The following is a 24,323-nucleotide window of genomic DNA, read 5'->3' as shown; positions in this document are numbered from 1 at the left end:
CGCGCCCTGCTTGGACGGGCGGAGAACGCAAGCGGAGCGGCGCCGTCCCCGACCCTCTGGCGTCTCGCCGCGCAAGGCCTCCAGCCGCACCCAACCCTCTCCGGCGCCCGGCGGGCGGCACAGGCTCCGCCTCATCATCCCGACTCTCCTTGCGCCCTACCGCGGCCCCGCCTCCACTGGTAGGCCCAGGCTGCGCTCGCTTCGCCCTTTCTCGGGCCTCTGCTCTGCTGAGAGCGGCGCGCTCCCCTGCCACCGATGGGGAAAAAATCGCGGGCGGCGCCGGTGGGGCGCCGTCCGATCCTGCAACTCTCACCGCCGGGGCCTCGTGGGGGACGGGAAGAAGCGGCGCCGGGGGACGGAGACTCGGCGTCAGAAGCGGGTGAGGGCGTCGGCGGAGTCCTCGGCTGCCACCGCGCGGTGCGGCCTACAGGCTTTGGGGTTGTGGTGGGGGGAGGGGGGAGAGCGCTTCCCCGGCCGCCCCTAATGGAAGGGATTGCGGGTTAAGGCTTCCCCCGGCCTTTTTTTTTCTTTTTTTGGTCTGTGAGCGCATAGCTGCGTCCTGCCTTTTGCCGCGTGTGTTAACGCTTGCTCGTCAGACGACAACAATGGGCGCCTCGGTCGCTGTTTTGGCGAGGAGGTTCGGGAAGCCCAAGGCGCGTTTTCCGCCTTCCTTAGCTCTTAGCCTACCTACCCAGGCGGCCGGCGATGCGGCTCGCTTTATCGATGGAAAACGTCCTTTGGGGAGAAGGTAACTTCTTCCAGGCTTTCCAAGTAAGGCTGTCAAACTTCTGAACAAGACAAGGACCGCCCCTCTAAATCCACCCTCTCCCCGGGGGGATGATGTGGAAATAACGTGCGACTGGAGGTGGTGGATGGCCTTGGTGTGATACCGGACCGGAATTACCCCTATACAAATAATGATGGGGACAATTGATGGCGGTATCTTCCCTCAAATATGTTGTGGGACTTTATTTAAAATGTCGGGGGTGGGGATTATAACTTGCTTTTCCGGTGCCTTGCACTTTTGGTTCTGAGGGAAATCCTAAAGCACTTATAATTAAAGATTGGGGGAAGGGGGGGAGATTCCAAGATACTGTGCTAAAATCATAGGAAACATTATATAAGTGGATTGATTGACAGGCAGCTTCAGTCAACCAGGACCGAGCATTCAAAAAAAAATAAGGATAAAAGTAAAATCGGTAATTAAAACCACGAGTTTCACTACCAGAAATATGGTTAAAGAGTCAGTTTTTTATCTTTAAGGAAAAGGCAAGTGATTGACTATCCTTGAGAGGGAGTCCCACGAATTGATGCCCACTGTGAAAAGTCTATATATACTCAAGCACAATAGATATGATCTGTAGCCAGAGTTAAAAGTATATTATTACTAGGCGTGTGCATTTTTCACATTTTAACATTTGTAGCTGAAAGAAGCTGACTGAAATAGTTGAGCAGTAAAAGTATAGCTGTTTTGAAATTTAAAAAAAATTAAATTGAGATAAATTCCTGTGATTTTTGCAGTAGCAAAATCATTGAAGACAATCATTTGGATTTGAAATGGACTTTATTTATTTCCATTGGTGGAGAGAACTAAGATATATTTGAAAGTTACTTGAAGGAAAGTAATTGAATAATTTGTTAATGGTTTTTCCTTGTATCAATTTGAATTCCTTGTTTTCCTGCAGTCCCCATTACTACCTCTCATACAATTCTGGAGATTTTTTGAACTGTGTGTGTTTGTATATGTGTTGTGTGTGTTACAAAAATGAACAGCCAACAACTGAAAGTAGCTATGCTTGACAAGATAGCATGAAGAGCACTTGCTTATAAAGTTGCCAAGAGTTGGACATGACTGAACAGTTAAAATTACTACTATATTGTTAATAATAAGTTCCCTTGCTTTTATGCCTTTAATTGTTACTTTTCTTGAGAGATCTAGGCAGAAAGCCTGTTTCCCTTCCTGACACCACCAATGCATGTTTTTATTTTACAGTGAGTATATTCTTTTGAAGTGTTTATGGTTTATGTTTACTTTTTCCAGATGAATTTGAAGCAACCGAAGAGGTCCCAAAAATAGCCTCAAACCCTCCTCAGGCTAACATGCCGGTTGGTCCTGTACCGGTCAAACCAACAGGTACAATATTTCTCAATTCTATTTGTAATAAATAAAGCTACAGTCACACTGTTGGCATACAACACATTTTTAAATGTTACTTATTTAACTTGTTGTCTTACATTTTTCCATTAGAATCATACAGTTGGTCCTCGATTTATGATCACTCATTCAGCGACCATTGAAAATTATAAATGAAGGGGACTAACAACAGGTCTGCAAAATTGCAGTCTTTGCAATATCTCCACAGTCACATGATTGTGATGACTGGCTCGTGATTACAACATTTCAGCAAGCTGTGATTGCCATGTGCAACTTTCCCTGCCAGTTTCCCAGAAGAAAAGTCAGTGGGGAAGCTGGCAGGAAAGGTCACAAATGATTTTTCTCCAGAGGAGAAAAATAAATGGGAACAATTTCTTACTACGGAGTTCCTTGGTCACCAGTGCTCATCTGCTGCCCTCACTGGCTCACCCACACTCCCCAATGCCTGCCTGCAGCCCTTGCTAGTCTGCCTGCACTCCCCAGTGTCTGCCCATGGCCCTCTCCAGCACATCCATAATTTTCACCAGGCTTTCCACACTCCATGCACCCCTTCCCTTCTCCTTATCTAGGACTCCTGCCTCTACCCACTTAACCCATGCGGTCCTGGGTAATGATAGTACCTGGGATTGCTATTACTAAGCAATGCAAGGTTACATGGTGTTGCATTTTACAACTGCATTATGGAATGACAACAGTCCCAGCAATCTAGTTGCTATCAATCCAAACTGTAAACTGTTTTTAAACTCTGATTTGTGTAAAGCAAGTTGGATACAAGATTTTTACAGATTAAATACTGGAGTTATTTTTCTGAATTGATTAAAATAAAGACACTTCCTTTTAAATAAATGAGAAAAAGGATTCTTTGTAATTTTTTATTATATAGTAACAGTTTTAAAAGATATGTCTTCTATCAGATTTTTGAAATCAGAATAATATTAATGTTCACAGTATAATTTGTTAAATACTAATTTTATTTTTCAAAATTTATAATTTATCCTAATTCCAAAGGATTCATAATAGTGTACAGCAATAAAGAAAAGTATAATAACTAAATCTAAATGAAAAGAAATATGTATGAAAGAAAAGATAAAACCCATGAAAAGCACCTACAATATGTCGACTAGGAATTTTTAAAAAGTTATGTAACACTGAAAAAGTTCCCAAAATTTATTTCACACAATTCTATCACAATATTTTGGTGACAGCAACATTATTTAAAATCCAATTCAAGCCATCAACACATATATTTTTTTTGCAAGGAGTTAAAATTGTATCAGCGGCATAAATTCAAGAATCTGCAAAATTCTGATTTCCTATGTGGTTCTTGGCATTCCCCAATCAAATCCCAAATTTGACTTTGCTGCTGTAACAGATTTTATATGATTCAGATGAAAAGATTGCATTTTCACTCTTTTTACATGAGGGCAAACATAAGTGAAGCCATAAACAGCATTACTCTCTATTTATATATTTATATATTCGGTAATCTTTTCTCCAGGAGTCTGTGGTTTTTACATAGGGATCTCCTTTCATTTTACTTTCACAACAATTACCTTTTAAGGTAGTTTGGGCTGAGTGAGGATGATTGTCTCAAGTCATCCAGTAAGTTTCCATGGCTGAGAGTGATCTTTCCACTCCTGTGTGAATATTAACAACTACACTGCACTGGCATCTAAGGTCATAATGTAATTTGCATTGTTTTGGTTTAGCATATTGGGTAAACTCCATTGTTATTTGTAAACCATGGTTTTGGCTTAGATGTGCATACATTTTTATAATTAACCAAGGTGGAGTAAATCATGGTTAAGGGGGGTATGGACCATTCTTTTGCAGACAGAAGCTATAATTTCCATTTTTTCTCTATTAGGGGAAGAGGGCTTCTTTTTAAAAAGCATGGTTGGTAATACTGTATTAATTTTACAGTAGGGTTAAACTTGTTTTACCCTTTTTTTGGAGTCAAGGATTTAAAAGTTCATTTTCACTTTTTTGCTTAAACATACAAAAACTCATGCTGTGGGTTTTCAGCTAATATTTTATGATGTAGTTTGGAAAATTATTGGGACTACAAAATAGGGGCTGGAAAAGCTGTATGTGGTCCACACATGAACTAGTATGATTCATACTTAAAAATTCAAAATATCTTCAGGATTCAGGTTTGATAGAAAAAGTGTTTGCTATGATAGTAGAACTATTAAATCTATTTCAGACATTTTGTAAATCAATTATGAAATTACTGTTGAGTTCTGTGTAATAAGTTGTCTGGCTAAATATAAGGACCTGTAAAAAAATTCAGATATTGAATTTTCTGTTTGGATAATTATAATGTGTTGCTGTTGTGGAATGCCAAATATGATAATGTTGACTTTTCTTTTAGGTGGTTTGTGTTTGCTTGGTACATATGCGGACAGTGATGAAGAGGACAGTGAGATGACTGAGAAAGCAGTACAATCTGCAGATGCAAATGGAAATAATTCAACAGACATCGATAGTACTCTGGCTAATTTTCTAGCGGTTAGTAGGAATGTAATTTTGGTTCATTAATTGACTTAGTCCTTGAACTACTGTAGAAGATCAAAAAAATTCACAGTAGTATTTTATAATAGACAAGAAAAGAGAGAAAGCATCTGAGGGATAATGTTTTTAGGAGCTGTTCAAACATTTCGTATGATGATTGAACATTTTCTCTTCCAGATTGACATTAAATAAATGTTCTTAAATATGTCGTCTTCTACTTTTTCAAGGAAATAGATGCAATTACTGCTCCTTCCCAACCTCCTGAGGCCACTGTGCCAACTACGGCTCCACCGCCAACTCCTCCACGGCCAGAACCCAAGGAGTCTGCTACCAGTCAGGTTTTGGTAACTGCAAACGGAACAGACCAAATAGCTGCATGGCAATATGACACTCAGTGCTCATTGGCAGGAGGTGAGCTCATTATAGCTAGTTTATGATAGATGATAATACTGGGAGGATCACTTAAACTATTAGATCTATCTTCCTGTTCATTGCACTTCCCTATGATTTAAGGCTATTAATCTGTATACTGCACTCTTGGACTATAAAGAACTCTTGGGCTTTATTGTGTGTATTACTTGAAGAATACTATCAAGCTCTGGTCAGGTCACTTTTTCTAAGGATATAATATATTCAAGTCTCTCTACCTTGCCTTGTAAGATTTAGTTACCAGTCTCCCTAATAAATACTGCTATTCTCTGTATACATTGTATACATTATCAATTTGTCTGAATTGCAATAGTACTTAGGCTTATATACCACTTCGCAGGGCTTTACAACCCTCTCTAAGCGGTTTACAGAGTCAGCATATTGACTCCAACAATCTGTGTCCTCATTTTACCGGCCTCAGAAGGATGAAAGACTGAGTCAATCTTGAGCCTGGTGAGATTTGAACTGCCAAATTGCAGGCAGCCGGCAGTCAGCAGAAGTAGTCTGCAGTACTGCACTCTAACCTCTGTGCCATCGTGGCTCATGAATCCTTTAAAAGTGTGCTCATTGCTGAACCCAATATTTGAGGTGGGATCCAATTAATTTACTTTCCATGAGTTGGTAACTGTAATTCTATTGATGCAGCCTAAAATTGCATCTGTATTTTTAGCAGCCTTGTTAACCTGCATATTCAGCTTGTGATCAGTTATAATTTCAAGATCATTTTCACATCTACTATTGCCAAACCAGATATCCCCTCCATCCTTTGCTTGTTACTTTGCTTTATTTTTCCTAAAGAAGAACTTAGTATTTTTGTTTATTCAATTTCCAATCTATTTTTCTTATTTATTGTTTTGAATTTTGTTTCTGCCTTCTGGATTATTAATCAACCCATTTCTTCATCTAAATCAAGGATTATTCAGATAAAATCTGCTAGTATATAAAGACTGATTAAAGTCCTTTGTTCTCTTTAACTAAGAATACTTGGTATTTTTATATAAGGCTGAATGCAGAGTTTTACGAGATTGGCTTTGAAATTGAAAGATTATTAAAAGTAATTTATGAATTTTGTCTCGTTTAACAATTTGGGATATACCCAAAAGGTGGGGAGTAGGGGGGATAGGGAGCAAATGCAATTGTAATCCCTGTTTAATATACATGTATGGAGAAATATGGAGATGCTCAATAGTATAGTCTGTACTTAATTGCTGATTAATAAAGGGCAAAGTTGCTCATTAATATTTGGGGGGTTTGGTTTTTCCCACAGTGGGAGTAGAAATGGGAGACTGGCAGGAAGTTTGGGATGAAAACACAGGCTGCTATTATTACTGGAACATTCAAACAAATGAAGTTACTTGGGAACTACCTCAGTATCTTGCAACACAAGTCCAGACTCTCGAACATTACCAACACAGGTAAAATTAAAGAAGTGAATAATTTCAGAAGTTAAATTGGATTTGTTTTTTTAAGCTAAACCTTTACTAAAACTGCTCTTTTGTTAGTTCTGTAACAGAGGCTGATGAAAGCTACCAGGTGGCTGTCGATATCAGTTCTCAGGGGAAAGGTGGAAGTGGTACTAGTAGTACCATTGCTGTTCCTGCTGCTGGTAGTATTGGACGTAGGACAATTCTTTCAAAACGTGAGCTGAGAAAGGTCAGTATCAATTTGAATGAAACATTTCCATAAAAAATGCCTGCTGTTTTATTGGTCTTTCCTCAAGTTTGTATATACCTCTGATTTCTTTCTTTCAGATCTAGAATGGATAGTTCACACTTTGGAGTACTTGATATTGTACAAAATCAACTTATATAAATTAGGTTGCTAAGAGTTCATAGCTAAATATCATGTATCAGGGTTCTCAAACTCTGTGATGCCATGATCCTAAAATGTTAACATGAATTTCTGTGACACCCCCCCCCAACAGAAATGATATCATTGGGGTAACAAGTTAAGCAATAAATGGGTATAACACTTTAAATAATAGTATGCATGTGTATATCTTTCCATGAAACTCTGATAGAACTTTACAACCATAAAAAATAATAATTTGGGAATCCTCCCCAATCTTCTTTTTAACAGGAGGGCTGAGCTGCTTACTTCTGCATCATTTCTGAAATCTGGTTTTAATTTGAAGCAGCCGCTTTCATTCTTTAAAATTGGGGGAAACTAAAAGATTTCATCTTAAATCAACTTCTCTTAAATTGTTCTGTAAGTGTTGCAATGTGCAAAAGATTGGTAGGCTGCAACTTGGTTTTGGCACTTTCCAATGCAGACATACTGAAATAATAGTCATTAACTTGATATATTAAAACATTTTAAAGAAACTGGTGGTGGAGCTAGGATTCTTAGGTTGCTTTGCATTCTACATATTTTTTTTAATGGTGAACTTGTTTAGAAAGGTCCTCTGACAATCTTGTCCATTTTCAGATATCCCTCTCCCACCCTGAGAATCACAAGCCAGATTTTGAGAAATGTTGGTACAACAAGTTCATAATTCAGACTCAGTCCCAAAGTCTTCTTTCCTAGGCCTAAGACTTTTTAGATTGAAGTATTTATTTATTTACTTATATGTTTAATCCACCTTTATTGTTTTTACAAATAACTCAAGGCAGCAAACATACATAATGTTCCTTCCTCCTATTTTCCTCACAAACACCATCCTGTGAAATGACCTGGGCTGAAAGTTGGGTTGAGAGACTGGCCAAGGTTACCCTGCTGGCTTTCATACCTAAAGTGGGATTAGAGTTAGAAATTCTGAGCTGGTATTTCTAGGTTTTGTGCATTGTTAATCTACTGACTGTACGTTTTCAAACTTTGAATGAATATGGTAAAAAGAACACAACCAAATATAGAAATTAAGATAAATATTTATTTATTAAATTTATATGCCACCTATCTCACTGTCCAAAGTGACTGGAGAGTGTCTAGAGAGCAGAGTGCCAGAGCTAAATACTGCAAGTGCGGTTTGTGATCTTTGTCTGAAATACTTGATTGACTCTTTATTGTCAAGTATTCTAGTAGTTCTTAGAATGTGATTTTGAATGTTTTGTCTGGCATAGTTGAAGAAGTTAATATTTTGATGGAAAAATCTTAACTTCACAGGAGGTGAATGAAGGCATCCAGGCACTATCAAGCAGTGAAGAAGAGAAAAAGGGAGTGGCTGCATCTCTGCTGGCTCCTTTGCTTCCTGAGGTAGTGAAGGAGGAAGAGGAGCGCTGGAGGCGGAAGGTTATATGTAAAGAAGAGGTGGAGCCATTGATGGAAGAAGATGTGACGACAGAACAAACAACAGCCATTTCTGATCAGCAGTTGGAAGGTGTTCATGATATTGGGGAAGACCCCTCTCAGGAAGACCTGTGTAGTGTGGTGCAATCAGGAGAAAGTGCAGAGGAAGAAGAAGAGCAAGACACTCTGGAACTGGAAATGGTGTTGGAGAGGAAGAAGGTAGGTTATATATTATGTAGGAATTATTTTGTCAAGGTTGTAGCTAACTAAGAGGAAAAGGATCTACTTGCAGATACTGCATTGAAGGAAAAGCTATAACATCTTTCCATGATTCTACAAAGGGAAATCCCATTTTGGATTAATTTGCTGTTGTATTCTTCAGCATCTAAAAGAAATGTGTGTTAGATTTGCCTTCTAGGAGAAAATTGTTATCAATTCTATCTTTTAAGATACATATCCTTGGCAATAAAATGCCAAAAGCATATTTAGACCTGTTTCTCCAAATCAAAGATGATATGTACTTTTGTGGAGGCTTATACTGATCAAATTCCCTGTCTTTGGGGTGGGGGAAGTAATTAGAGATTTACAAACAAGTAATGGATATGACCAATTAGACAGCAGTTGATATGAAAAGTATAATAGAATGTTCTACACATATAGTCTTTCATTATTGAAGGCAGATACTTAGGAGCAATGAATTCTCCAATACTGAAATAATGTTTCATTTTTATAGGCAGAATTACGAGCTTTGGAAGAAGGTGATGGGAGTGTTTCAGGCTCCAGTCCACTTTCTGATGCAAGTCAATCAGATCTAACACGGCGGTTGTTACCAAAGCAAGGGAAATGGAAGCTGTTTGGAGTTGCTAGTCCTGAATCTACAAGCCGAGGGTCTAGCAAGACAGGCCAAGATAGTCCTGAGCCTGGAGAAACTGGTAAGATTCTTTTCAAATCTTTGGTTAACCTTAGTTTGCTTATGTCTTACAGTCTACCTGTGCCAAATTATTCGGAAACAAAGATGTTTAAGGGGAGGATGGGGAATTCTTAAATAGGGCAGAGGAAATGCTTGGGGAAGGATAATAGCAGTAAGAACCCTCCAAAAAGATAGAGGAATATCTAGTAGAGAAATGGCAGAACCTCTCAACTCTTTCTCTTACTCTTTTTCCCAAGGAAATCTGTTTAAAGGGACCCAAACAGAGTCAGACAGCTAATAACCTCAAAGGAACTTGCAAATGTTATTTTTGTGTGTATGTGATCTTTGAGGAATCATGGAGAACAGGCTACCAAAGTTCCAGAGGAGTAGAAAAGGGCAGATTTTGTACATACATTCAAAAAAAAAAAAAAAAAAAAAGGAGGGCAAACATAGTTATTTACACGTCATCTTGAAATTGGTACCAGGCAAACTCTGGGACAGATTACTGAAAAATTCAGTTTGTAAACATTTATTAAAACATTTATTGCTTGGCAAGAGCTAACTTTGGTACTAATTTCCTTTCCCCAATAAGTTAGTTGACCAGGGGAATGCAATGGACAGAGTCTTGACTGCAGCAAAACATTTAACAAAGTCTCCCAAGAGATTCTGGTAGAGAAAATAACAAAATATGGGCTGGACTATGCTACCTTTAGATGGATATACAGATGGTTGAACAATAATATCCCATGAGCATGTATCAAGCAGGAGAGAAATACCCAGTGCTATACTTCAGGGCTCCATTCTAGGTCCTGTGCTCTTCAGGGTTAAATATGCGATCATCACATTTGCAGACAACACTAGGTTGAGGGAATAACAGCCACCTTGGAGAATACAGTCAAGATTTTGATAGGCTGGAATAATAAACAGAAGTCAACAAGCTTCAGGGAAACCAAATATAGTTGTTTTCAAATATCAAAAGTGTTGTTTATGAGTCAGGATTTAGTCACTTCAGAAGATAGGACAAGAAAGAACTGGTTTAAATTACAAGGAAGTAATTTACATTCTTCAGTTCTGTGATTCTTATATTCTGTGACTGAAAGAAATTAATGAAATTAATTAATTAATGAAAGTAGAGAGTAAGATATATAGTCACTACTCTTATTTTCTGTTCAGCTGTGAAGGAAGAACCAGAAACGCCTGATGACAACTTGGGCCATGGACCAGACATGGAAGAATTTCAAGACAAAGTGAAAACACAAGGGGTTTTCAAGGTAGAAGATGAAGAGCAGGACTTAAAGGTGTGTGAGTTAAAATAGGCTTTATAGTCAAGAGAGAATCATGTCTTTATATCATTTGCAAATCTTGTTTTCCTGACACATAATGACCATTCATTTTCATATCATTAAGTAAAGTGATATGACCTGAAACAATACAAGTCTCATCATTTATAACCTCAAATTTAAGTACAGAATATAAGCCTATCTGAGTGTTTATAATGATGTAGCTTATAGACTGAACTTTCTTATAACCTCTGTGTTTTTGTGTGTGCATGTGTGAATTTGCCCTTAAGTCATTGTTAGTACTTAATCTAGTGTAGGTTATTTTATCATAGAATACCTCTGAATCTTTTAAGTTTTAATTATTTTTAACTGCTTCTAGTAATACTTCTAGACATATTCTGTGCTGCATCCCAAAAAGTTACAGGAATTTAAAAACAAATGGCATTTGATATGTGAAGGTGTAATGCAAGTTCTAACAAGAAATAGGCAATCTTATTAATAACAGGAAGTATTTATTAGTAATAAGAAGCATACAGACTTATCCTTTTATTTAAGCATTGCAGTTTTTGTGACTGTCGGTACTGAATAATGAAATAACAGCATTTTTGTGCAAAGTAGGTGAAAAAGTCTGCATTGGACATGATGATTACTGATTTATACATATTTAAAATTAGATAAGATCTTAAATTATCCCATCAGGATAAAATAAAAGTACATGGGCAATAAGGTTCAGGACAATACATTTTTAAAAATATTTGGCTAAGATTGATTGGCTCTACTCTGGTCCTCATTAGTCACAAATTTTTTCAGCTGAGATTTACTATTCAGATCATGGATCTTTGTACATTTCAGAGTCAGCATTGCAATAGTCTTTTATGTTATGACTAACAAACCAAAACTTGACCTCTTGCTTGCTTTACTTTTGGCAGTTTCAGATTGGAGAGCTGGCCAATATGTTGATAAGCAAGCTGGAGTTCTTGGGCATCAGTAGACAGTCGATCTCTAACTTCCACATGCTACTGTTGCAGACTGAGGTAACCAGGGTTTACCTTTTATTAAAAAGAAAAAATGAAATATAGGAAGCCATATACATGAAAGGATTGTGGTGTGACAAGAATTTAGGAAGTTCAAGTCCCATGGCATGAATAGCAGTCTCTATTTCTCTTCCCTTGTCCTTTCCTCCCCCACCAGCTTCTGGCTTTATTTAAGACAATATTTTATTTGCAGACATAATGGATATTATGTAATGTTTATAATTAATTACAAGCTTTATCTTTACTGCTGCTTCCTATTCTAAGGGCTTGGCACTGTATAAAATTCTAGAGTTCAGCAGAATATGGCATGCATGTAGCCAGTTGTCTGCAAATTTTTCATTATTCTGTGTCTTTATCTCTCTGACAGACTCGAATTGCAGATTGGCGGGAAGGTGCTCTCCAAGGAAATTACCTCAAACGCAAATTACAAGATGCAGCTGAACAGCTAAAACAATATGAAATAAACGCCGCCCCTAAAGGCTGGTCCTGCCACTGGGACAGGTACGCACTCTTCTCCCCTTTTCACCTTTCACCTTTGACATCTCAGACATGATTTGTGATCATCACCACCTACCGACCTGCCGTCATCTGTCTGGAGACTGAGACCAGCTGCACTTAGCGGTGCTGAGCGGGCAAAGAGCCTCTGGCACATACAGATTTTGAGCCAGCCACAAAAATTGGAGAAATATAAAGTCTATGTTAAGTGTATTGAAATGGATTTGATTCCGCGATTGGACAGAGCTGGTGTTTACTCTCGAATGTAAATGCGCTAAGGAGGGCGGGCTTGGGGGGTCGCGCATGCGAGAGCTCTGTGCACATTGCAGGATCTCAGGAACTACGCTCCCAAGTAACGTCTGTGTCCTTATGGAAAGCTCACTGCCTGAGGATCTCAACGAAGAACAAGATAACTATCTCCTGCCAGCAGGTCAGACCAAACTATTTCTTCTTATTTTTGGCTTTCTTGATTATTTTTGTTTATTTGAAATCTTTGCTCTTTTGTTTTTCAGCTCCCAGATCCTCTCCCTCTCAGTAGCCATTCACTATGTCTGACACCAAGAGTATCATACATGTGACTGCAGCAGTCCATGGGAGCAGCCATCTTTCATAAATTGGGCTGTTTCTCTTTTGCTATTCTGGAAGGAAATGAATCCTGAGACTACCTTTAAAGTCTATTTCCTCACACAGCCTTTAATTTCATATCAGCCGCAAGCGAGTTGTTCGCTCACCCCCTACTCTTGGAGCAAGGGGGTCAGGGCTGTGATCACAGAGCCAGCACCACAAACAGTTTGGAGCAAGCTCACCTTGCCAATTCTTCCTCAAAGCTGTTTGTTGCCTTTGTGAACAGCAGTCCTTTTATAAGAGGTTCTTCCTGTGAGAGTATTCCACTGTCACAGGATAGGACCACATTATTGTGTCAGTGTGGGGGGTGAAGAGAGTAAAGCTTTGTTTTCTTTCTTGTGATTTAGGGATCATAGACGCTATTTCTATGTTAACGAGCAGTCAGGCGAATCCCAGTGGGAATTCCCAGATGGGGAGGAGGAGGAGGAAGGACAAATCCTAGAGAATAAAGCAGAAGCTCTTCCCAAACAAGCATTGAAGGAGAAAACTGAGTCTGGTGAGGAATCTGCTGATAATGCTACAGGTACACACCTGGATGTTCTGCTAAAAGAAAACTAATGGGGGGGGGGGGCATTTTTAGAGGGGACCAACCATATTTAACACAAAAGAGTAGTTGCTTAAGGAAATGTATGCTTAAGTATTCATCTGTACATTGAAAGGTAAACTGAAATGAGAGTGTATTATCTATAATATTCCTTTGTATATAAACTAGGATATTCTTTTCATCATTGTGTGCAATTCATGCATCATATATATCCATGTGAAGCTAGATTTCTTTCTGCAGGAATTCTTTCAGTTTAATTTTAGAGTTTGGGGACTGGTTATTTGGATGCTTTTTAATATTGGAGGTGAAGAAACTCACATAAAAATAGTACATGGTCGTGTGGATTTTTTTTTTCTTTTTTTTTTTTGTAAACAAGTTTTACTTAAATTTTTCTTTCATCATACATATTTATGAATAGAGTGTTGACCAGGTCACATCTTATACATTTTATATATATATTAATCTTTTTAATCTATTCCAAGCTCCCTATTTTTTCCATATTCATCTCTTTTATATAGTTTTTTATCACGAATTAATCATTTTTCACCATATCTTGTTATTTCAACTTCTACCATATTGTTCTCTTTTTTTCCAAGTTCATTTTACATATTTCCAATTTCAGCCATAATATTTTTTCCATACTTCTTTGATTTACCTTAATTTCTCTGAATACATAATACATAAACAGTATCACTATCTGCCCTTAATTCCTAATCTCTTACAATAACATCAATTATCTTATTTCTCCATTACAGAATATATTTCTCAAAATCCCCATCCCACTTTTTAACATTTCAACTTTGTCTTTTAATTAAAATTGTCTTCAAAATTAAACCAAATTACCATTTCACATTTCACCTGCTATTCTGTTTTACTATAAACAATATACATCATCATATTCAAATCTTACATTAAAACCCTTTAACTTAATTGACCATCCACAATTAATAATATTAATACAGTTCCCTTAAATCAACTAATATTTATCTTATTTCCCTTCCTCCTTTCCACTGGTCTTCCATTCTTTAACCATTTTCTCTTGGTCTCTCCAAAATTCCACTTCTTAATAATTTTCTCTTTTTTCCACATTCTCTTAACTTATTCTTTTCTTTTTTGTTTTTATATTTATTATATTTTTTCTTCTGACTCCTTTTTCTCACTTTTAGATATATTATTCAAATAGTTCTCCCCAAGTTTTGTCCTAATTTCTTGCCACTATTTCCCTCTTTACCCTTTGATTGATTCTTTTTGGGGGGGATGTTCCCCCTATCCACTCTTTTTTTGCCACTGTAAATCCCACTGAAATCATCTAACTGCTTTTTGCATTCAATTCCTTTTCCTTCAATATTATTTTCTTGCTCCTCATTTATGCTTGCTTTTGCCACTTTCTCCCCTATTTCTTGTTCTATGTGTTTTTTATTGGCCAAGTGTGATTGGACACACAAGGAATTTGTCTTGGTGCATATCTTGGTGATAGAGAATTATTAGTCCAAAGTCAACCAACTGGCTTTCATGGCTAAGGCGGATTTGAACTCAGTCTCCTGCTTTCTAGCCTGCTGCTTAACCACTAAACAAAACTGGCTTTATGCAAAATGGAATTGAAAATTTTCTTCAAAATAAACAGAACACCAGGAATTTCTGATGCTGTCACTTGGGAGATAAGCAAAGCATGAATTAGCAACTGATCCAAAAAGAGAACAGACAGAACAATTGGATGCCAAAATAAGAGAATTAGAACAAATGCATAAAACTACAAAACATAATCCAAAAGAAAAACTGCTGATGAAAGAATTGCAATAATTAAGTTCATTGGAAATGGGAAAACTACAAAAGAAGATTTAAAAAAAGAATTTCGAACATGTGAATAAATCAGGGAAATTTGTATCAGGTTAGAAAAAAGATTATTAACAATAAAAAAAATTGCTGCAGACATCAGAAATTATAGAAGAATTGGCAAGTTTTTCCAAGGTACTATATTCAGCAGCTAACATTGAAGTCGCTATGAATAAATATACTGAAAACTCTGTCTTTAAGAAATTTAATGGACAACATAGACACATGGGAAGTAACATACTGTACATAACTTGGATTTACAAAGAAGACAATGACATGGAGAAACCACAATAATACAAACCAATCTCCCTGTTGAATATAGATGATAATTTTTTAGAATACGAGTGAGTGCATTTTTTTTTTTTTTAATTTGATTTATATGCCGCCCTTCTCCGGAGACTCAGGGCGGCTTACAATGTGCTCAGCAATAGCCTTCATCCTTTTGTATATATTTATACAAAGTCAGCTTATTGCCCCCACAAACTGGGTCCTCATTTCACCTACCTTAGAAAGGATGGAAGGCTGAGTCAACCTTTGAGATATAAGTAAGGACAACAGGTTTATAATCGGTACAATAGAATACATCAGCAATAAATATGAATCAATTGCCAAATGTCTGAATTTTGATCACATGAGCATCAGGATGCAGCAGTGGTTGTAAGTGAAAAATGGTCATAAGTCTCTTCACTGCCATTGTAACAAACAAACAATGAACTGTTGTAAGATGAATATGTCAGTCAGAAAATAACAATGTTAGAAATTAAACATGATGTTTTTACTCATTTCCCCCCTTTTTAATGGCATCTTCAAATAACAATTGTGGAAACTGGCAGAGATTCAAAAGGTCTTTAAAATTCTTTTTCTTATTGTCAAAAATAGCTTAATGTATTTTGTCTTTCTGATTAATTTTTCATCAACGATATATGGTGCATTAACTAGAGAACTTCAGTAACTTGTTTGTACACTTAATAATATTTTATCTCCGCATCAACTATTTTTTTCATTTTCTCTGTCTTTAAAAAATAAAGAAAAAGAAGTAGGTTGCCTTTGGCAAAAAAAGCCCCATAAAATAATAGAAACAATAAAATGTCAAAGCAAACTAGTTAAAACTTTTATATATAACTTTTTTCTTTCAGGTACTGTTTCTAAAGAATCTCTTTCTAGTCAAGCCGGAGCTGCTTCTCTGGTGCCTCTCAGTCCATTTTGGACTGTTCTTCAGCCCTCTATCCCAGTACTGCAACCCCCTTTACCTTTAGAAATGCCCCCACCCCCGCCACCCCCTCCAGAATCACCCCCACCACCCCCTCCCCCTCCCCCACCTCCTGGAGAAGATGGAGAAATACAGGAAGTAGAAATGGAAGATGAGGGAGATGAAGAGCCACCAGCACCAGGAACAGAGGAAGATGCTGTTCTAAAACCTCTCCTTCGACCAGCTGTTGCCAACAGCCAGGTGAATTAATAGTCCTTGAAGTATGAATTATATCTGTTCTCTACTGTGAAACCAATTTGACCTCTGTCATTTGTAATGGATGGTCTTCCCAAAGCCACATCAGGAAGTAAAACACAATTTTCATCACCTATGTATGCAAAATGAATTATGTAAATTATGTTGCTGCATTGGGCAAGAATTTTGAATTGGTACATACTTTATTGTGAAAAAGAATACTGTTTTTTTCTAAGAAATGATATGAAAGTTGGAGGAAGAGCTTGCGTTTATGCTAGGGGTGGGCAAATGTGGCCCTTTTACAACCTGTGGACTTCAACTCCCAGAATTCCTGAAATAGCTTGGCTGTCTTGGCTGGGAGTTGAAGTCCACAGGTTGTAAAAGGGCCACATTTGCCCACCCCTGGTTTATGCTATTCAGGGCTTAGGAGGAGCATCATTTGTGTGTAAGGAGATGAACTCTAATTTAAATTGTGTTATCAGTTCAATGCATTTATTTATTTGTTTATTTTGTACCTCACCCATTATTAAAAAAAAACCCTAAAGTAGATTGTGTTTAAAATTAATTTACAAAATATTAAAATAATTTAAATGTTTTAATAAGAGTGACAAAATTTTGTCCCCTCTATATTTAAAATAAATAAAACAGTTAAAACACAGTAGTACAGAGCATAAATGGTCTCTGTAACAAATCACTGGTACAAGTAACACTCTCAAGGGATATTCCCATTAAACCTTAATTGATGAGCAAGTACAAAACAGCTATGGAACAGCTGTTCCATAAAGTATTAACTCATGATATTTTTTATTGTTAATATAAGTATCTTGGACTTAGCACAGTAGCAAATTGGCAGCAGTTACAATGCCTTCAGAACGGGCAAACTATAGTTAGCAATTGAGCTTCGGCATTTTGTTCTGGCTACTGCTTTTTCTCCAACCTCAAAGATAGTCCTGTAGACAATAGTACAGTAATCCAGTCATAATACAAACATTTCTGTTTGTCTGTGGAGATTCTCAATCATCCAGGTCACTGTTGTCTCAAAGGTGCTTTTTCAAAAGGCAGCTGGACTATATTTCTGTTTGTAGTAGTTGGAAGTGTCATATGGTGATGTATCTATTGTTGCAGGTAGCAGTAGCTGCTTTTCACAAATGTATTAAACAGTGTACAAGAACGATGGGAATTGCTTGTTAAAGGTTTGTAGGATTCACAAGCCTCAAACTGACTTCCTTCTGTCTGTTTCCAGACCAACTCTGAGACCAGCACATCCACAACTTCCGCTAAACCTTTAAAAAGAAAAGCTTCCGAAATGAATGCTGGACAGGTGCAGCGAGCAGCAACTATTGGAAGTTGTCCGGTGCTTTATGGCCAGTCAGTAGTAGGTGGAAGTAAGTTTCATTCCTCAGGTGCTGCTTTGGTTTGATAACTGTGTGGGAGATGTTAAGATATTTCTCATTCTTTATGCTATTGTGTATTCAGGCCAACAAGCCCATGGAGCGAGTTTACAATCAAGTTATCTTGGAGTACCACAGCCAGCTCTCATAGGCTATTCAGACTGTAGTGCCTCAGGGGGACTTCCTGCCAGCACGACACAGCCAGTTCCTTCACCAGGAGCTCCACCTGCCACTGCAGAACATCTGCCACCACCGCCTCCACCACCACCGCCACCTCCTCCTCCTCAGTCACCACCTCCACATGTTCCAAAGTCATTACCTCTGGAGAAATCAAAAAAGCTTAGAAGAGGTAGCAAGGTTAGTGCATAAGTTTGAATTTTCTGTCATTGAATGTACCAAAATGGAATGAGTTGCATATAAATAGAAATGTGCGTTATTTTACTAAGCTGATCTTATTACTTGTTCATTGGGTAGCATTTCATATAGGTAACTTGGTTGTTTGTTTTGGGATATTAGTTTATAGTAATGTACTGAGAAAATAGTGTCTTGGCATGGGAGCTAACAACCTGGGGGAAAGTCTCATCTCAGTTATCTTGGAGATACTAGCCTGGTGCTCAGAATTTCTGAACTCCAATATGTTTGAAACAAAACACATTATCTTGTTTGTGTCTGTGAATCAGCAATGTAGAATTAATTAGCTGGGTATTGGGTAATTTATTGTTTATTTTGACTGGATCAATTTTCCTTTTTTGATATCAAAGGAAGATAGGCTGTGTTATCCAATATTTAGAATGTTCCACCACTTTTCCTCTTGAACCTTGTCCAGAATGGCTTGTAACTTTTAGCCAGAAAGTTATTAAAGATATCTTAGTCATGAACATAACATGACCTTCAGAAGTCATAATGACTCTATAGGGGGCATCATCAGCCTTTTCTGAAGACATTGTCCTTGGCTCCCTTGGACATGAACCTGTGTCCAGGCTGAGGTGACAGAGAGCTCCCCATTATGGGCTGTCCTTGAGGAAGCAAATTATCTTGTTCCAGTCCAAACTGGCTTCAGTTTGGACAAAGAATAGAGATAATCTTAGTTGTTCTATGACAGTGATGGCTAACCTTTTTGCCATTGCGTGCCAGGAGAGGGGGGGGCGGGGGAGGTTCACGTGTGCAGGTGCCCACACCTGTAATTCTATGCGCCCTGCCCTCCGCATGCGTGGGCATCCCCCCCCTTCCCTGGCACGTGATGGCCTGGTAGGCCCGTTTTTCTTTCTTACCTGGCTCCAGATCCTACCTATGCATCTGGGAAGGGTGAAAAGAGCCTTTCCCACTCCCTCAGAGGCCTGAAAGGGCCCATTTCCCAACTCCCAGTGGGACAGGAAGTGACGTTTTTTGCTGTCCCTAGCCTCCAGAGCCTCTCGAGGAGTCTCTGGAGGCTTGGGATAGCAAAAAAGTCACTTCCTGTCCCACTGGGAGTTGGGAAATGGGCCGTTTCAGGTCTTTGGAGGGCCTCCGAAGAAGTGGGAAAGGCTGTTTTCGCCCTCCGCAGATGCATAGAGAGGATCTGGAGCCAGGTAAGAAAGAAAAATGGGCCTTTCCCACCCCACCCCCAGCCCTTCCGGAGGCAGGAAACAGCCTGTTTCCCTACTCCTGGTGGGCCCAGAAGGCCCCAAAATCAGCTGACTGGCGTGCGCATGCATGCCAGAGCTGAGCTAGCGTGCCCACTGATACGGCTAGGTGTGCCACCTGTGGCACACGTGTTATAGGTTCGCCATCACTATCCTATGATGACAGAGGGAATTCTCTTTGACCTTTCAATGGATTTTGATCTCATCCACCATAGTATTCTTCCAGATCATCTGGACTATTCTGAAATCATTTTTTTTTATTTTATAGACAAACAAACATAAAATACATAATCAATCAATCATTCAGTGTATCATCTGCGTACATCTTTTGTGTCTTCTTACTCCTCCTATATTCATCACATCTTGGTATTATCTGTTCATTTATTGTAATGTTCTCCCCACCCTTTCTTCTTCCCTTGTTTTATTACAACATTACCCTATATATATATATCTCTTCTCTAACCAATGGTAAAATTGTCCCCATATCTTAAAATATTCCGATTCCTCTCTTTCTTTAATTATCAAAGTCAATCTATTCATTTCTGCACAGTCCAATATTTTCTTAATTACTTCCTCCTCTGAAGGGATTTTCTTTGCTTTCCATCTTTGCGCAAATACTATCCTTGCTGCATTTATTACATGTATAATCAAATATGTGTTTTCTTTACTAATTTTTTCTGGTAGGATACCCAGTAGGAACAGCTCAGGTTTTAAATCTATATGTTGTTGTAGCATTTCTTCTAGCCATATTTTAATTTTAATCCAATAATTTCTGGACATGTCCACCACATATAATAATAAGATCCTGGTATCTGGTGACATTTCCAACTTTTAGCTGATTTATCTTTAAACGTTTTTACCAAATTTTTCAGGTGGCATATGCCACCTGTAAACATTTTGTATTGGTTCTCCTTATATGCTGTGGACATCGTTAATTTGTAATTCCTTTCCCATAGCTGCTGCCATTTATCTAGCTCAATTGAATATCCAAATTTTTTTGCCCAGGCTATCATTGTTTCTTTTACCTGCTCTTCTTCTAATTCAATACTAAGTAAGTAATTATATATTTTAAAAATTATTTTATCATCTGTTCCTGTGAGTATCCTATCCAGATCTGTCATTTCTGAATAAAAACCATATAATTTTGCATCTTTTTCATATCTTGTTTATATTTGCATATGTGTATACCAATCCATCTCAATCCCTTGTTCTTCTATTTGTTTCCCTTTCAATTCCCCCTTATCTGTTAGTATATCCTTATATCTAAGAATATTTCTAAAATTGAGAATATTTGGGTGTATTAACGCTTCCATTGTTGATAACCATGTTGGTATTTTCAAATAATATTTATCTCTAACCTTCTCCCACACCAATAACAATGCATTTCTTACGTAATGTCTTTGAAAATACGTATGCATCTTGCTTCTGCCATACCATAAAAAAGCGTGCCATTCCAGTTGTAAATCGTGTCTTTCCAAAGTTAATAGTCTTATATTTCTTAATTCAATCCATTCTCTCATCCAAGTCAACGCTGCTGCCTGGTAATATAGTTCCCAATTTGGCAGTCATCTGGACTATTCTGGAGGTCATTTGAAAGTGGGAGGAAATGGGATGTCTCACCATTTCATTTCAACATCTCCCTGTTCTGGGAAAATTCAAAGAGACACAATATACACCTATCCTGAAAGCATTATACAGGTTACAATTTATTTATAGATGAGAAATCAAGAGCTGATTATTTTCTTAAAAGCCAGGGATGCACAGAAAACAGCCTTTCGTTATTTCAATTATCAGTGTTTTAATAATACAAACTTTTCAAAGCAGATTAGAATTAGGCAACATCTAAGAGGAAATAAACGGTTTTGGTGTTTGAATATTTTGTTACAGAGGAAAAAAACGAAGACAAAGATGCCATCTCTGGTAAAGAAGTGGCAGAGTATTCAACGGGAATTGGATGAGGAAGAAAACTCCAGCTCTAGTGATGAAGATCGGGAAGTGATGTCACAGAAGCGAATAGAAGAATGGAAACAGCAGCAATTAATCAGGTATGTAGAAGCTTGCATGATTCATCTGTCACCCAACCGCATGCACCCTAAAATACTTTGATTCAGTTCAGTTTTTCTTAATTTGGGGGCAGCATCTGTTATATCACATGGTTTTATCAACAAAAATGGAGGATGCTTTTGTGTTTAAATTGCTTTTCAATGTAAGTGTTATTTAACAAAACAATATGTACTGTATGCAAGAAATGTTCATTACTTAGGATATGTTTTTTTTTATAAATTGGTGCACACTTGGAAAAACGTTCTTCTGATTTTAGATCTTACATTATGTAGTTTTTTTTATTGTAATGTTCCTTTCTTTTCCTATTCTTTTTACAGTGGTATGGCAGAAAGAAATGCCAATTTTGAGGCTTTGCCTGAAGACTGGAGAGCTCGACTCAAGAGGCGGAAAGCCACTTCAAACACATGAGCTTTTTTTAAACCATACCTGTACAGTTAGAACCTTTTACTGTTGGATCTGTTGTAACTTTGAAGATACTTATTTCAGTTCAATTACCTGAGAGAGAATTTTGTTGGACTTGGGAATCTTTTGGAGATATACTTTGGCAAATAGGCCTGTGAAATGATGATTAGGCTTGATACTTCTATGTTAAGCAGCTCCCATTTCAGGCAGCCAACATACCATTCTGTCCAGTTCCCTGGTGGAACGGATAACAATAACTGATTGATGCACTTTGGCTGGTTCCATTTCTTACTCCACATTTCTACTCTTGCTTTCTCAAGTACCGTAATGTGTCTAGCTATAATTAGATCAAACATAGCATTTCAGGATTTGAATCCCTTGTTTCATTCCTGGTTTTGCCAACTCTTTGGGTTTGGCAAAATTATTCGTTTCCCCCCCCCCCCCGAGCATTTTCATTAATTGTATTAAAAATAATGTTCCCTTCCTATTTTTGCTGCTCCTAACATCCTACTAGTTTTACTGGTGTGGCTAAAACAAGATGGAAAATCCCTTTTATGTAGCTGCCATATTGAGCACTCTTTGAATTGAAGAGGGCCATGTTTTTACTGTTGGATATTCAGAGGGAAGGAGCCAAGTGACTCATTTGTATAAAAAGCTGCTGGCTTGCTATTTTGTTGCTGGCCAAGCAATAGCTGAGTGGCCTGCATAGTCCTGGATCAGTTGCAATACATCCCCCCTCTCATAAAGACCTGCATTTGTATGCTACTCTGTGTTTAAGCCCTATCTAATCAGCTGCCAGTTGATAGATACCTGCTAGAGGAGGGGGGGGGGAAATCTCAGTATTTAATTCTTAAGTCCATGTCATTGAATTCCAGCAGAAATTCTGTGTTTAAAGCCAGGCTGAATATTTATTCAACCTATGAATGTCTGAGTTAATTCTCCGTTTGCTTTTAAAAAATCTAAATCAAGTGATAATGATTTTCTGTAAAATGAAAGAAAGGACGGTTTATGGTTGGATGCCATTTGTATTTCTCCAGTTTATGGCTATGTAAATTTGTACATACACATTAATAAAATCTTTTTTTATACTTCAGAACTGTTTTATGCTAGCTTGAACCCACTGTCAATAAAAATTATAGTTACGTAGCAAGTATATACCTTATATGAAAACCCTGCAAAATTACCTTTCTGCAAGACAACAATGGATAGTATATACATCAGCATCAATTGTAGATCTTTCACTGATTTTCAGATCTGAAATTAATAGCACAACTGAACACCTAAATGTTTGTGGAAAGTTACAACAAATAACTTCCCTGACTTACGAAATTTAAAATAACGGAGCTAGTTCTTTTTGCTTTTGTTGTTTAGAAAAAAATGTATAACATGTACACTGCATATGGACTGTCTAAAATTATATGGCGGGATGAATGTGAAATCATTGATTCCAGAAGAATTTTACAAAGGTTATTATAATTTGACCCCTTAATCGACTGCTCCTTTACCACTAAGAAAAAAGAGATGATAATAGCTTGCTGAATTATTACGATAAATAATCATTAGCATTTTATATTTCATTTTAAAGGTATAAAGGATTTATATTATGATTATGTGCTATCAAATCAGTGTTGATACGTAGTCACTCCATGGACAGATTGTTCTCCATGACCCTCTGTTCCTAACCTGGCCCAATAGTTGTTTCAATAATAACATCCATTGCCACTATAATTGAGTCCAATCACCTTCCTGTTGATTGTCCTTTTTCTTCCATTTTCCCCAGCATTAAGAGCGAAGTCTGCAAAATGTGTTCAAAGTAAGATAATTTGAACAGGTCATTTATGCCTTGAGTTAAAATTCTGGGTTGAAGAACCATGTGTTTTCTTGGCTGTCAATGGTATTCTCATGAGTCTTCTCCAATACCAAAGTTCAAAAGTGCCAGTATTGTTTATAATATTCTGCTTCTTCATAGTCTTCCACTTCCATAGAATGTCGCAAAGAATACCATGATTTGCACTACTGTGATCTTTGTAAGTAAAGAGACACAAGGACATTAGAATATCTTTTTTTCAGTGCCTTCATGCTGTTAAGTGCTAGTCTTTGGCATACTTCTTGACTGCTAGTAGATCCCAAAAGGCAGAAGAATCCTCAGGTCTTTAGTAGCACATGGATTACTATCCAACCTGAGGGGCCCATCCTCAAGCACTGTAGCATCAATCGTTTCATATGTTCTATTCATCTGTTTTTCTTAGTTAAACAACGGGAGTTTACGGTTCTGCACTATATAAATTGATGCTCTTGCTTTTGTCACTACAGTGATGATCTGCCTCCAGCATCTGCTTGTATCGCTGTTGCCCAAT

At 37.8% G+C, this 24,323-nt stretch overlaps 1 protein-coding gene across 3 annotated transcripts; it reads left to right on the top strand.

Annotated features, from left to right (window-relative positions):
* Nucleotides 1-189: 189 nt before the first annotated feature.
* FNBP4 (formin binding protein 4) lies at nt 190-23,062 on the top strand. Of its 3 annotated transcripts, none has more exons than XM_070956919.1 (17): nt 190-379; nt 2,042-2,134; nt 4,530-4,666; nt 4,897-5,080; nt 6,366-6,513; nt 6,601-6,751; nt 8,201-8,542; nt 9,057-9,255; nt 10,407-10,531; nt 11,443-11,547; nt 11,915-12,048; nt 13,014-13,162; nt 16,180-16,493; nt 17,731-17,872; nt 17,964-18,235; nt 21,388-21,545; nt 21,882-23,062. In XM_070956919.1, exons 1-17 carry the CDS (start codon nt 256-258, stop codon nt 21,970-21,972), a joined length of 2,868 nt encoding a protein of 955 aa, XP_070813020.1. In that variant the 5' UTR covers nt 190-255; the 3' UTR covers nt 21,973-23,062. The 3 variants fall into 3 exon arrangements, with proteins under 3 accessions (XP_070813020.1, XP_070813012.1, XP_070813028.1); XM_070956911.1 differs by having other exon boundaries at nt 13,014-13,189; XM_070956927.1 differs by lacking the exon at nt 11,443-11,547 and having other exon boundaries at nt 13,014-13,189.
* Nucleotides 23,063-24,323: the final 1,261 nt, after the last annotated feature.

Source organism: Pituophis catenifer, unplaced genomic scaffold, assembly GCF_029215685.1.
Source record: "Pituophis catenifer annectens isolate HBS135680 unplaced genomic scaffold, rPitCat1.0.hap2 SCAF_1, whole genome shotgun sequence".
Classification (NCBI taxonomy): Eukaryota; Metazoa; Chordata; class Lepidosauria; order Squamata; family Colubridae; genus Pituophis; species Pituophis catenifer.
Note: the sequence above shows the minus strand (reverse complement) of the source record. Positions and strands in the feature narration are given on the sequence as shown.

Excerpts from the sequence above, each read along its gene's own strand:
- FNBP4 (XM_070956911.1), top strand. The coding sequence starts at position 256 with ATGGGGAAAAAATCGCGGGCGGCGCCGGTGGGGCGCCGTCCGATCCTG. Across the intron at positions 6,514-6,600 it reads CTCGAACATTACCAACACAG|TTCTGTAACAGAGGCTGATG; the intron begins GTAAAATTAAAG and ends CTCTTTTGTTAG. Across the intron at positions 11,548-11,914 it reads TGCTACTGTTGCAGACTGAG|ACTCGAATTGCAGATTGGCG; the intron begins GTAACCAGGGTT and ends TCTCTCTGACAG.